At 47.7% G+C, this 12,556-nt stretch overlaps 1 protein-coding gene across 8 annotated transcripts in view; it reads left to right on the top strand.

Moving 5' to 3' along the window:
- Positions 1 to 3,190: 3,190 nt before the first annotated feature.
- RUNX1 (RUNX family transcription factor 1) overlaps positions 3,191 to 12,556 on the top strand; it is a 93,356-nt gene continuing 83,990 nt past the window's right edge. For 7 of the 8 annotated variants that reach the window (XR_010840849.1, XR_010840850.1, XM_067035060.1 and 4 more), the window contains exons 1-2: positions 3,197 to 5,061; positions 11,108 to 11,264. Coding sequence is in view for 6 of the 8 variants with exons in the window: in XM_067035060.1 (XP_066891161.1) it covers positions 4,792 to 5,061; positions 11,108 to 11,264 (427 nt within the window). In the remaining 2 variants the exon portion in view is untranslated. Of the gene's footprint in view, positions 5,062 to 11,107; positions 11,265 to 12,556 lie in introns of all 8 variants that reach the window. The other variant, XM_059065716.2, reaches the window with a different exon arrangement.

Genomic DNA, 12,556 nt, shown 5'->3' with positions numbered 1-12,556 from the left:
TATTTAGATATTTTCTGAGACCCCCCCATAGTTATATATTTACCTAAAGTTGTAGAAAAAAATGTCAATAAGCTGTTGTTTTCCGGTGAAACTGTTTTTTTTTCTTCCAACTAACCAAATACTGCTTTTTAAATTCACTGTGAAAACTTACATTTCATTCAATCAGCTGATGAGCCTATTTGAAATTTCCCCCATGCAGCAAATTTGTAAGAATCTGTCACATAGCATCCGCCCAACATACTACTTCGTTATATTTTTTGTATTGTATTATGACAAAAGTAGATTTTAGTATTATTCCAGGGGAACACTAGGAGTGTAATACTGTAATGTTTCCTTTCCTTTTCTCTTAAGAGAGGCAGGGGAAGGGAAATTCTATATCGCCCCTTAAATGATAGCTCTTGGTGGAACTGAATTCTTCATTTCGTACATGACGTTACTCAACTTCATAAACTACGGAAAAAGCCCTTCAGACTAAGGGGTTCCGGGTACCCTTTAGTTGAGCCCCATGCTGCCTGCTTTCCATTCATTTTAGTCCCTCGATAAGGAGGGGCAGCGTTGTTTGTTTCTGGTTTACAAGCGTGCACCGCGCAACGCAGTTATAACCTGCGCAAACTCTGGGGAACCCCAAACGCCCGGCGGCCCGATTCAGAATAAGTCAGCAAAAGCTTCCGTGTCTGCGTTCGAACTCGGGATTTACTGATTGAGACTCTGAGCTGAGCAGCGCTCACGGCGCTGCCCTTGAAAGGCTAAACCTGGTGCATCTATCGCCGTACCTTACTAAGGGAACTTGATCCCCGCCCGGGAGACCCCAGCGCGGGGTGCGCCCCGCAGCCCCTCGCAGGGTTTAGGGTTTCAGGCAAACGGTCGCAGCCCCAGAGGAGCCTTCTCTGACCTTTCCGAGCGGCGGCTTACCCCAGACCGCTACATCCCCAGAGTCCCAGCCCCCGTCCGTGGGGGTCTACGGGGATGCACTTGGAGGCGGCCCCCAGGAGAGCTTGATCGGCTCTTAGGGAAATGCACTTGAGCTGAAGCACAAAGATTTTACTCCGCCCGAACTCGCCTGTAGAGCGGGCAGCGTCGAGCCCGTACGCAGAGCGACTGTGGCCCCGGGCAGGAGGGGCGGCAGGCAGGAGGGAGGTTTGGGACTGCGCAGTATTTGGAATCGCTCGGCCCAGGTGGAGAGAGGACGTTTGGGGTCTTTACACCTGAAATGCGGCTTCTTCAAAATTACTTTTAAAGTAAAATACAAAGGCGTTTTCTGAGACCCCAGACCCATGAAAACAAAATGCAGCTGGGTCCTGGGAGCTCCCGAACGTCCCGGGTTTTCCGGAGAGAAGGACGCGAGGGGACCGGCCCACGTGGGGAGAAGCCGGGCAGGATGGACGGCGCCCGGGACGCCTGCGGCACCGACGGCCTAGGACCGGCCGACGGCGGGGTCCGGGCAAAGGGGTTTCGAGAAAAGGCCCTGACGCGCGCCGGCCGGTACAGCCGGGACCCCTGCCCGAGGATTCCCTGACCGGCAGCTGGGGGGGGGGGGGCGGCGCGGAGCGGAATGCCGCGCAGGCTGGCTTGGACGGTCATTTCCTGTCGTTTCTTCCCCAACTGAAGTTCGTACAGGAGACCCAAAGGCCGCGAGAAGGCCGGCAGAGCCCCGCGCCGTCGGGGGCGTTCCCCGGCGCGCTGCACGGCCACTGGGCGCCCGGGGCGGCGAGCGAGGGCGGCTGCTGCCCCCTGGCGTCCGCCCCGAGCCCGCGGCCCGCAGCACCTCCCGGCCTCTTTGGGCCTGGGGTGAGGGAAAATGCCTGGGCGCCCGGAAAGGCCTCCGCGGTTAGCCCGCCACGGCCCCTGCCTCCGGCAGGCCACAGCGCCAGAGCCCGAGGAGAGTCCGGACCGGCAGCAGGGAGGGAACCCACGGGGGGAGGGCCAGAGACCCCCACCCGGGGAGTCGACGGGGGGGAGTGAGTGAGCGCCTTCCCCCGAGGGAGGGAGCGGGTGGGCTCCGCGCGGAGGGGGGGAGCCCCGCGGCCGGGCGGGGGCGTGGCCCCTCTAAGCTCCGCGAAAATGCCCGCGGCGCCGCGGGGACTGGAGTGGAGGAAGTTCCCGCCAGCGCGCAAAGCCGGGGTGGGTTTAACACCCGCGGCGGCTCGCGCGCGCGGGCAGGGAGCGCAGCCGCGGCCGTTTCCGGGGAGCCGGAGGTGGGTGTGGGGCGCGGGCGACCTGGGCCTAGCGAGGACGCCGACGCTCCGAGGATGGGGAGCGAGCCGAGCGGATGCTTTCAACTTTCTTTCCAGTCGCTTGTTCTTTGGGGTCTTTTCTAACTACGAAACTCCTTTGCTCGCTGCTAAACTCAATCAACCTAAGGCGCGCTGCGTAATTAATCCGCAGCCCAGCCGCGGTGAAAAAACACCAATTAAAACAAACCAAGAGAGAAAACTAAAAACACAGCAACCATGTTGTGGAGACCGACAACCGTCTGGCCTCATTAAGTGAATCAGCGCCACTTCGCCGCAGCTGCCAACAGGGCCGTGTGGGCGCGCTGAACGGCTCCCCGGCCGGGCCCTCGGCCCCCTCGCGGCCGAATCCCATCCACGCCGGGAAAGCAGAGGCGCGGCCGCTCAAGGCCTGATGTCGCCCGGCCGATCCGGCCCCGCTCTCCGGAGCCTCGCGGCGGCCGATTCATCTCCATGGCTCGCGGGGCGCCTCCCTCCGGCAGGTCTCAGGTCCCGGGCCTCTCGGGGCTCAGCAAGCTGCCCGAGTCCTCCCCTGGCCGGCAGGCCTCCTCTTCTCCATCTCCTCGATCCCTGCACCGCGGCCGCCCCTGGCGAGGCCGTTCACTGCAGCCCCAAAGCAGGCGGCCACACAACCCCGCGTGTGTGCAAAGCCGCAGGGCCGCCGTCCGCCCGGGGCGGGGCCTGGGGCGAGCGTGGGAGCGTGTGCGTGTGTTCGTGTATGTGCGTGGATGCGGATGCGCGGGGAGCGCCGGGTGGCAGCGGCGGCGGTGGACTCTCCACCCCGGCTGCGTACAGTAGCGCGCGGCGGCAGCGGGGGCGCGCGGGCCAATTCCAGGAGCCCGCGGCCGCGAGCCGCGCCCTAGCTGATACCGGAAAGGCCTGTGATTGGCCAGCGGCCGCCCCTATGCAAACGAGCTGAGGGAATGGAATTCCTCGGGCCGGGCTTACAGTAAAAGCACGTTCATTTCCAGGCACTCTCATTCATAGAGCCAGCGGGCGCAGGCAGGACGAGCGCCCCGAGGCCTGACCCAGCCAGGGCACCACGCTGCCCGGCCCTGCGCCGGCAGACACCTCTTCCCGGGGCTCCTGGGGACACCTGAAGAAAGTCAGTCTTTGCTGTTTCTCCTTGACCCGCGTCGGAGCTTCGATTTTTTTTTTTTTTTCTTTCTTACTTTTGAATGAACTGGTTTCTTGGCTGGATGGTTTAACTTCTTTCCTGGGTGTGAACTTTTCCCCGGTTGTTTCCTTTGACAACTGCTGGAGAAAGTGCGCTGTGCTTCGAGGCGAGTGGTGAAGTTGCGTGAGCGTGGCAGGGTGTGCGTGCTTGTGTAACTCGAGCCGCCCCGTCTGTTTCGATCTGCGCTGCGGAGCCTCCTCACACGGGCCGCTCCACCTGCTGCGGTTACTCTGTGATCGTGGATATTGGCGCATCTGAGTAGTTAACCGGCCGACGCTGGGGCGACGTTGGAGGAAGATCGTCTCGCTACTGCCCAAGTCGGGGCTGAGTCACCGCAGTCGATGCAGACAGCGGCTGGCTTCCGAAGAGTGCGTGCCTGCGTGCGTGTGACCCGGCTGCTGTTCACCTCCCACCAAACCGCAGGACCAGCCGCAAACTTAACCAACATCCCCAAACCCGAGTTCTCAGATGTGGAGAGCTGAACTCTAGGTGTCATTGACTTGGACTTTTTTTTTTTTTAAGATTAGCTTTTCTTTGAAAAACTGAATTTTCTGAACTGAGCATTTTGCCAGAATTTATTGATAACATGACAAGTACTTCTCGCCCAGCCCTTCTCCAACTACTGAAGCTGAGTTTCAAGGCTACTTAAAAAGAAAAAAAAAAAAAAAACCTGCAGCGAACATTAATGGATTTCTGTTGTGTTTAAATTCTCTACAGATTGTATTGTAAATATGTTATGAAGTAGAGCATATGTATATATTTATATATATATGTGTGCACATACATTAGAAGCAGGACCTTTGGAAGTCTCAGCTCTTGCTTTTGAGGACCGAAGCCAGTTTTGCATGATAAAAAGTGGCGCCGTATTTGGAAGACACTCCTCGTGTATTTTCTGTTGTGTTGGACTTTAGTCAAAACTCACCTGGGAAAAATCTGACAGGCAATTAACTACTGGAACTTCCAAATTATGTATTTGCTGGTCCTTTTGCTCTCCGCATAAATATTTTAGGAAGTGAATGGGAATTTTGCCTCTGGGAACTTTGGTAACAGCCAGACTGAACTTAAAACTCTCAAAGCAAGACTCAGAAGACGATAGTCTCCCTTGGCACTTGACTTTGGATTCTGGTCTCCCACTTTTTAAAGCACTGAGCGGTCGGTTGCTAAGCGTCCTGCGTGGGTCTGAGGCCGATCGGCAAAACTAGAATTTTTCCCCCTCCTGGACTGTTAGTAACTTAGTCTGCCCCCTTCCCCAGCCACCCCACAGCAATAAAGCTCCTTGAACTTGTATGTTGGTCTCCCGGGAGCTGCTTGCTGAAGATCCGCGCCCCTGTCGCCGTCTGGTAGGAGCTGTTTGCAGGGTCCTAACTCAATCGGCTTGTTGTGATGCGTATCCCCGTAGATGCCAGCACGAGCCGCCGCTTCACGCCGCCTTCCACCGCGCTGAGCCCGGGCAAGATGAGCGAGGCGCTGCCGCTGGGCGCCCCGGACGCCGGCGCCGCCCTGGCCGGCAAGCTGAGGAGCGGCGACCGCAGCATGGTGGAGGTGCTGGCCGACCACCCGGGCGAGCTGGTGCGCACCGACAGCCCCAACTTCCTGTGCTCGGTGCTGCCCACGCACTGGCGCTGCAACAAGACCCTGCCCATCGCTTTCAAGGTACTCGGCCCGGAGCGGGTGGAGGGAGGACAGGCAGAGGCCGGTCGAGGCCGGGGAGATTGAGGAGGACAGCGGCCAGGCAGGCGGGGCCGGGTCTAGAAAGGGGCCGGCGCTGAGGCCTGTGGTCCATCCCCCTGCGCTCGGGAGACTGGGGATGCTGCGTTGCCGTGGCGACCCTCGGGGGGCCCTCCTTAGCCGGCCGCGGCGGCCTCCAAGGTTGGCCGAAAAAAATCAGGATGCCCCCAAAGACGTCCACTGAGGGCCGGCTGGACCTCTCCCCGGCAGGGGTCCTTAGCTTTGATCCAAAGTAGGAAAAGTTATAACCCAGCAGGGACAAGCCTGTCTGTCGGCTTCCGTGCTTCTCTCCCCACCTCTGGCTTGACACCCAAACCATTCTGAGGGAGACGTCAGGAAATAAAATAGAGTTACTTTTATACCTTCGGGTCAATGTAAATAAACTGACAAGGAAAACTGTCAAGGCTTTCCCACTTCCACCCCCTCTTTAACAGCCCTGTAGGAATTAGCAGGTTCAAAGTCCATGGCGGGAGTAGTTCAGTTTGCAAAAGTTTTCTGAAGAGTTTTTTCGAGCTTCTAGGCTGCTCCTGCCAGAAGCCGCAAGTAGCGAATGCTCTTTTTTGCCTGGTACCCTCCTGAACGTTACCGCCGGCTCACCTAGCTTGAGCCCGGGGCAGCAGAAGGAGGCAAGGCTGTCTGTCTGGCGTGAGACGGGCGTCTAATCCGCCCGCTTTGCTGTTTGAGGAGGGGGCGGTGCGGACCGAGTAACTTCAGCCGAGCAGCTTGAGAGGTCCCCGTTCACTTTTCACCCCTGATCTTGCCGTAGCTTTGAGCTCCCTTTAAAAACCTTGGCCTTCAAAGGGGATACATAAACAACCCCGGGCGTTTTTAGACAACCACCGCCACCCAGGCAGCAAACAGTAGCCATTTCATTTCGGCAGTGGGGATTCAGTCCTTCTGTCTTGGGTGAGTTGAAGAAGGGGCAGCCTTTTAAATACAATCAGTGCAGTCATTTCCGGTTCATTGAAGGGACTAAGAAAAGCAGGTGGGGAAGAAAAAAAAAAAGTTGTAAAGATCAGCTACTCTTTTTTTCTTAAAAAAAAAATCTGGTTAAGTAATTGTTCCCTTAAGGGGAGATTAATTTAATGTAAGCTTTTTATGGTTCCAAGCCTGCGCTGGATCTTGAGTTAGTTACAATGAATACTGTTCACTTTTTTTAAAAAGTACTGTCAGAGTTCTTTATTTTTAAGCTTTACATACCTTCCAAACTTAGATTATGATTTCTAAAACAAACAACAACAAAAAGTGCAGTTGGCTGTGTCTCTAGAATTGCCACCGTTTTCTGAAAGCAGGAGGTTTGGAGGGGGATGGAAATGAGAAGTTTGAGCGGCCACTGGACTCTTTCCTGGCCCTTCCTCCAGCTCTGTAGGTTTGGGTTAGGAGCCCATTTCAATTTGAAATCACTCTAATCCCTTTACATAAACAGACTCAGCAGGCAGACCTCCTCAGCTCTCCCTCAGTTCCAGAGCACCTGACAGGGATGGGCCCTGGGGTCACTTTCAGATAAGTACAGAGGGGAGGACACAAGCTGATAATCAACCAAAGGGCCCTTTAAGACCAGGTGCTCTGGACACGCCAAGGGAGTGGGTTCTCAGGGATCTGTGGCTTCCTTTGGGGTAAATCCAGTCTCCTCTGTAGCTCTCCTCCTCTACTAGGGAACCCACGCCCCAAGCACTAAGTGATTAAGCGAGAATCTTCAGGAGTTAAAGCGATGTCGTTTCTCAAGCCACCACATGAAAGTATTTATTTTCTTCTAAAAGAATGAAAAAAAAAAAATCATATACATTGTTTTCATGAGCCATCAGGGAATTCCTTTTAGCGGAAATCTTAATAGCCATAGAAGTTTCCGTTTTAAAACGACTTTTGCCATTCACTTTAAAAAAAATTCTGTTTTACTGAGTGATCGTTTCTAGGTTAAAGATCAAGGTATAGATCTTTTGAGAAAAGTTCAAGTGGGTCTTGAGAACATTTGGGGCAAAGGAAAGGACAGCAGAGGAATCAGACCACTGCATGAATAACCTGTCACCACTCCAGTCCCCAGAAAGAGGGGCCCCTTTCGGAAGGAGACCTGCTCTTTGCATAACGGAAGGAGCTGGCAAAATTTCCAGGGAGGCCACAGGAGCAAAGATTAGGGATAAAGCAAGCTAAACTTGAAAACAGTGACTGTATCCGGCTTCATTCACTGTGTGTCCCTGAATCCAGTCTGTACTCATATCTTCCACCACCTACCTCCCAAGCGGTTTCTATAGAAATTATTACTTTAAAATTTGGATCTTATATAAACCTCAGACAATCTCTTTAAGAAGTTAATCAGTAAAGAAGTATTACATTCCCTGTATTAAGGAGGAGACAGTGAAAAACAGTGATAAAGTGTGATGATATTGATGAAAAGAGCATTGAGGTAGTTCTTTAGGAGTCCTCTGAATATGTGTAAATCCTCAGCTTTGACCCTTGAAACTAAAGGGAGATTTCAAGTTATGAATTTTCCTTAAAGTAGATTACAGTCGTCCTAATTGCTTATCCTGGACCCCAAAGTGCCCCCACCTTCTCCCACGAAACCCCTTTATTTTTCAGCCTAGGAGAGATCCATTATTTTACCACTGGAGAAAATCTTAAATTTGCTACTGTTACCCGTTATTTACAGAAGCAGCCAAAAAAGCTGTTTGGATGACTTAGGATATATTTTGTAAGACTATAATATTAATGTTTATTTAGGCCCTGGTACACCAGAGTCCAAAGACATAAACACGCCTTCAGCAAGTTCAGAGAGGCCTTGGGCACTGATAGTAATATTCTTTTCATAGGAGAGACATAAGTAACGTTTGTCTCGGCAAGCTCGGGGTCCCTTAGCTGTGCATTAAATATCATCTCAGCTGAATGTTAAGTTCCACCCCACAGCTTTCTTTATAACACTGGAAAATTAAGGGATTTGAAATAAATGAATTGTGACTGTAATTTCAACCTAATTAGAGTTGGTTTAAAATGCCAGTTTGAACTGTGAACAGGCCGACCAAGAGCAATGTAGGAAGGTTCTGTAACATAGAGGAGGCTTGATATTTTGCCCAACTTCCTGATACTTTAAAAACAGAGAAGTTAAAAAAAAAAAAAAAAAAAGAGATATCCTTTGGCCAGCAAGTCCCTTCTTGTCTGTTTGGTCTGTGTTAAAATGTAAATGTTTGTGCTTCCTTACCTATTGTTTATAGCTTTTCGTTCCAGTTGCTGCTTTTTCTCTGTTTGAAGTTAGATTCTTTTTCAAAAATCTCTGTATATTGCCTATCAATGATCAAATCTGTATCAAATTAATAAACATGTTAGTTTTAAATTTAAATTCATTTTTCCTAGTCTAAGAATGCTTGCTGATAATTAGATGATATACTTTATTAATGTAATATCCCTGGATTTAATATTATTTCCCTTCCCCCCACCATGAAAAATCAATAAAAGGCCAAGTAAATGATCTTTGAGCCTCGAAGTATCTTTGACTCCTGCTACAGTTTAAAAAAAAAGGGAAAAGAAGGAGTTAAACTCCTGATTTGTTTAGTCTTAAATTCCAACATCAACAGCATTTTCTGGTTCAGCCACCATGATTATTTTACTCTCTATTTGTTTCTATTTGGTGTTGGCCTCATGAATTGGCCATATTACTGGTGAGGATAGTTTTGGAAAGCTGAGTGAGGCCCAGGCATGGAGCACTGTGTGAGGGGCCAGTAGGATGAAGGTGATTTAGAAAACATTTGGTAGTTATAAAACAGGATTTATTTATTTTAACCTATTTAACCAACAGTGACTTATTCAGTTGGAAAACCACGCAGCTGGTGCGGCCCCCGTCTACTTACTGAGTGTGGAATTAAAATAGAGATGCCAGGTCATCACAGGGAGATGGGGATAAGGAAGTAAAATATGTTTTCAAGGAGGACATTTCAACATTGTGAGCTAATTTTACAGAGGGAAGTGAAAACAGTGGGGGAAAAAAGGAGGGGGGATTTGTAAGAGACTGAGGAAAGCAGAATAAAGTAAGTATATTTTATGGGGATAGAGAAAACGGTAACAATAACTAAATAACTGATCAAGGAGATTTATTTCAATAATGTTTTTGAAACAAAAGGGAATTGTCCTATTACTGCTCTTAATTAAACAGCAACAAACATGCTTATAATGGACTCTAAGTACCTAATCAAGGGTGCTTGAGGAAGAAATAGCTGTGTTTTAAAATTTCCTTTATAGAAAACACGTCCATGTGGATGGAAAGAAAGATAAGAGTGCATGTTGGATAAAAGAGATGAAGAACATGCCTACCTATTGCTGTGAGAATTGATTCTCCTGGGGTTAGTCCTGGGGTTGGAAGTACATCCACCCCTCATAGTGAGTTGGTTCATTTTCGCCATCGTCCTCCTTAGAATCCAAGAGCCAAAGCGTCCTCGGAATAAACACAATAGAGGGTCATCTGGATGCCACAGAGAAAGGGAGATGATTAAGCAGGCAATAAAGATGGGAATTTCGAGAAACATGGCTTTTGTATCATACAAAAGGGAGCCTATGGCAGCCTTATTTACAGACAGAAAAAGAGGCCTGAAATGCAGGTGTCAGCCCCCCACATGATGTAGCAAATATTAGGTAAAAATGGGGAGGTGGAACACAGAAGGGGGACTCGTCACTGTAGGGTGCTTTATTATCACAGCTCAAAACTAACCCCCCCCAAACGATTATCTAATTGGAGTGATGAGCGCACGCTTCACTAGTGACTGAGAAAGTACCATAAGGGGTATCGCAAGTGATACGAATAAACAGAACTTGGGGCATCTTGATTTGAACTTCTACAACTACCTTAAAAAACAGAAACAGTGGAAATACAGCTCAGAATAAATGTTTTGATCAAGGAAATAGTTTCTAGAAGGGTCAAATGATGATCAAGAAATGGACACTACTGCATGAAGCATCTTCAGGCCATGCTCTTTAAAGCATTTTACCTTGAAATTGGTTTTTTTTTTTTTTTTTTTTTTTTTACTTAAGTGTCAAAAAATATGTATTTACTGGTTTACTTTAGTAGTTTTGATGGAAATCCATTCCCATTCAGTTACATTGAAGGAATTCTTCTTCAAGATCAACTGGGTTTGGAGCAAACCTCAGTCATCTATAAGGTCCCAAGTTAACACATCTCTGGGACTCACAGATATAAAAAGGAGACATAGTTCCGCTCCTGAATTCAGAGGAGCACATCAAAGTGAGCACCCCTCTTCTCTGAGGTCTGTTGATTTTTTTTTTTTAACATCTTTATTGGAGTATAATTGCTTTACAATGGTGTGTTGGTTTCTGCTTTACAACAAAGTGAATCTGTTGATTTTGTAGTGAGTATTCAGCCAAGGGCATGTTTCTGATGTTTTTCTCTTGCATACCAGAATTCACTGCTAGTGAAAATCAAGGTGGTAGAAGCCAGTAGGGGCAACAAGGACGAACTCATTGCGAAGGGAGAGTTTAAGTCATTCAAGAATCGCCAGCAATTCAGTGGTAGCAATCAGATTTAATTTTAGCAGAAGTAAGTTTAAACACCTAAAAGGCAAAATCAGCCCTATTTGGCCTGTCGGTGGAGGTCTAGGCAAATGAAAGATGGGTTAGGTTATAAACTTACGAAAAACAAGACCTTCTGTTTCTCAAATATGAAGAATGAAGAGATGATTGTATCCGTGAGAAGGCTTAGCTTTTCAAAGTCCTTGCTATAGTGAGTGTTCTTCCAACCCTGCTCTGTGACCTTATGTGGCTTCATTAGGTGAATGTTTTACTATTTAAACATTTATAATTTTGCATAGTGGAATTTAAAGTAAATCTTCCCATTAAGAACTTTTCTGTTGTTTTGCTTAATTTATGACTGTTATTCCTTTGCAAACTAAACAGCATCACTTAATATACATTCAATTTCAGAATAATTATGCAAATGGCATCAAAGTTTCTAACATGCCCGCTGTCTGGCGTTTAGGTGGTGGCACTGGGGGACGTTCCCGACGGCACTCTGGTCACCGTGATGGCAGGCAACGATGAAAACTACTCAGCCGAACTGAGAAACGCAACAGCGGCCATGAAAAACCAAGTTGCGAGATTCAATGACCTCAGGTTTGTCGGTCGGAGTGGAAGAGGTGTGTATCTGTCAGAACTGAACTTGAAATACCCAGTATTTACATAGCAACAAACCCAGATTTCAAAACATCTAGAAGGTTCTGTGGTGGGATTCCCTAGAAACACAGTCATTTCTTCCCTTTACTATTGCTACATCAGCTTTTTATTTAAAATTTAATGTTTTTAACAGAATCTGGCTTTACGTTATTGCTTTCTGTTACTGAATCGGTTTCAGACTGATCTGGGGCAGGCAAAACATGAATTGTGAATTTCAAGGAAACCTCTGAGATCTTTTCTAAAATGTAAAAATATAAACCTTACCATCATGGAGACTAAGATTACACAACTGGGGTTCTCTCTCTTTGATAATTTTCAGATATCTCTTTACTGGAAACCTTTAACTTAGGGTCCATGTGTTATCTTTGACAAGTGACAGAGTTTCAGATGATCACTTCTTATCATTTTAAGGGCTGTATAGTGGATGATTATTGAAACGTGTTTCAAGGAAGCATTTTTTATGGTAAAATATGAAGAAATAGTAACATTCTGGCTTGGTGAATTTGATGGCAATGTGACCTTCCTATATGTAATTTGGATGCCTTATTAGTATTTTAGGTACTAATAATATTAAAGACTGGATTCTCCAGAGGAATGATTGCATCAGTGCAGTTCTATGTGTAGTTTTCTTTTTCCGTGTCCATTATCAAAGTATTAGAGCAGAAAGAGGAACCTTGGCATAGTGCAATCTCCTCCGGTTTCCAGTTATTTTCAAATATTGTGTTTTCTTTGTATTGTAAGAACCTTAGTCCTATTTCACAAATAGCAATAAGTAGTATTAGTTTAATTGAAGGAGGTACGATAGTCTGTTTTGAAAATCTCATTTCTGTAATATAGTATTGAATAAGCTTACGAATAAAAGTTATTTTGAGTATGATAAAAAAGACGTGGTAACCTAAATAGCAATAGATGACTCTTGTATTGAAAAAAAGTAAAAGTACAACCAATGGACATTTAAACATAAGAGTAATCATTACTCTTTATAAAGGCATTTAAAAATATAAGAAAATCTGTGTTTTGGGGGAATTTGATTAGTCAAAGAGGAATGAGGGTAAAAGGCATGCTGCTGTTTTTGGCTATTGTTTTTGTGCTATCCCAGCTGTCTGGGGAACTTTCAAAATAGAATCAAAGGTAGAGAAAATCGTAAAAAAATTATAACGTGATTGAAAATATTTGTTCATAGCACTACGTTAATAATAGGGTAATACCAAGAAAATTACATCCACTATTGAAAGCATGAATGGTGCTATAAGGT

The sequence above is a fragment of the Kogia breviceps genome, chromosome 5 (genome assembly GCF_026419965.1).
Source record: "Kogia breviceps isolate mKogBre1 chromosome 5, mKogBre1 haplotype 1, whole genome shotgun sequence".
NCBI classification, from domain to species: domain Eukaryota; kingdom Metazoa; phylum Chordata; class Mammalia; order Artiodactyla; family Physeteridae; genus Kogia; species Kogia breviceps.
Note: the sequence above shows the minus strand (reverse complement) of the source record. Positions and strands in the feature narration are given on the sequence as shown.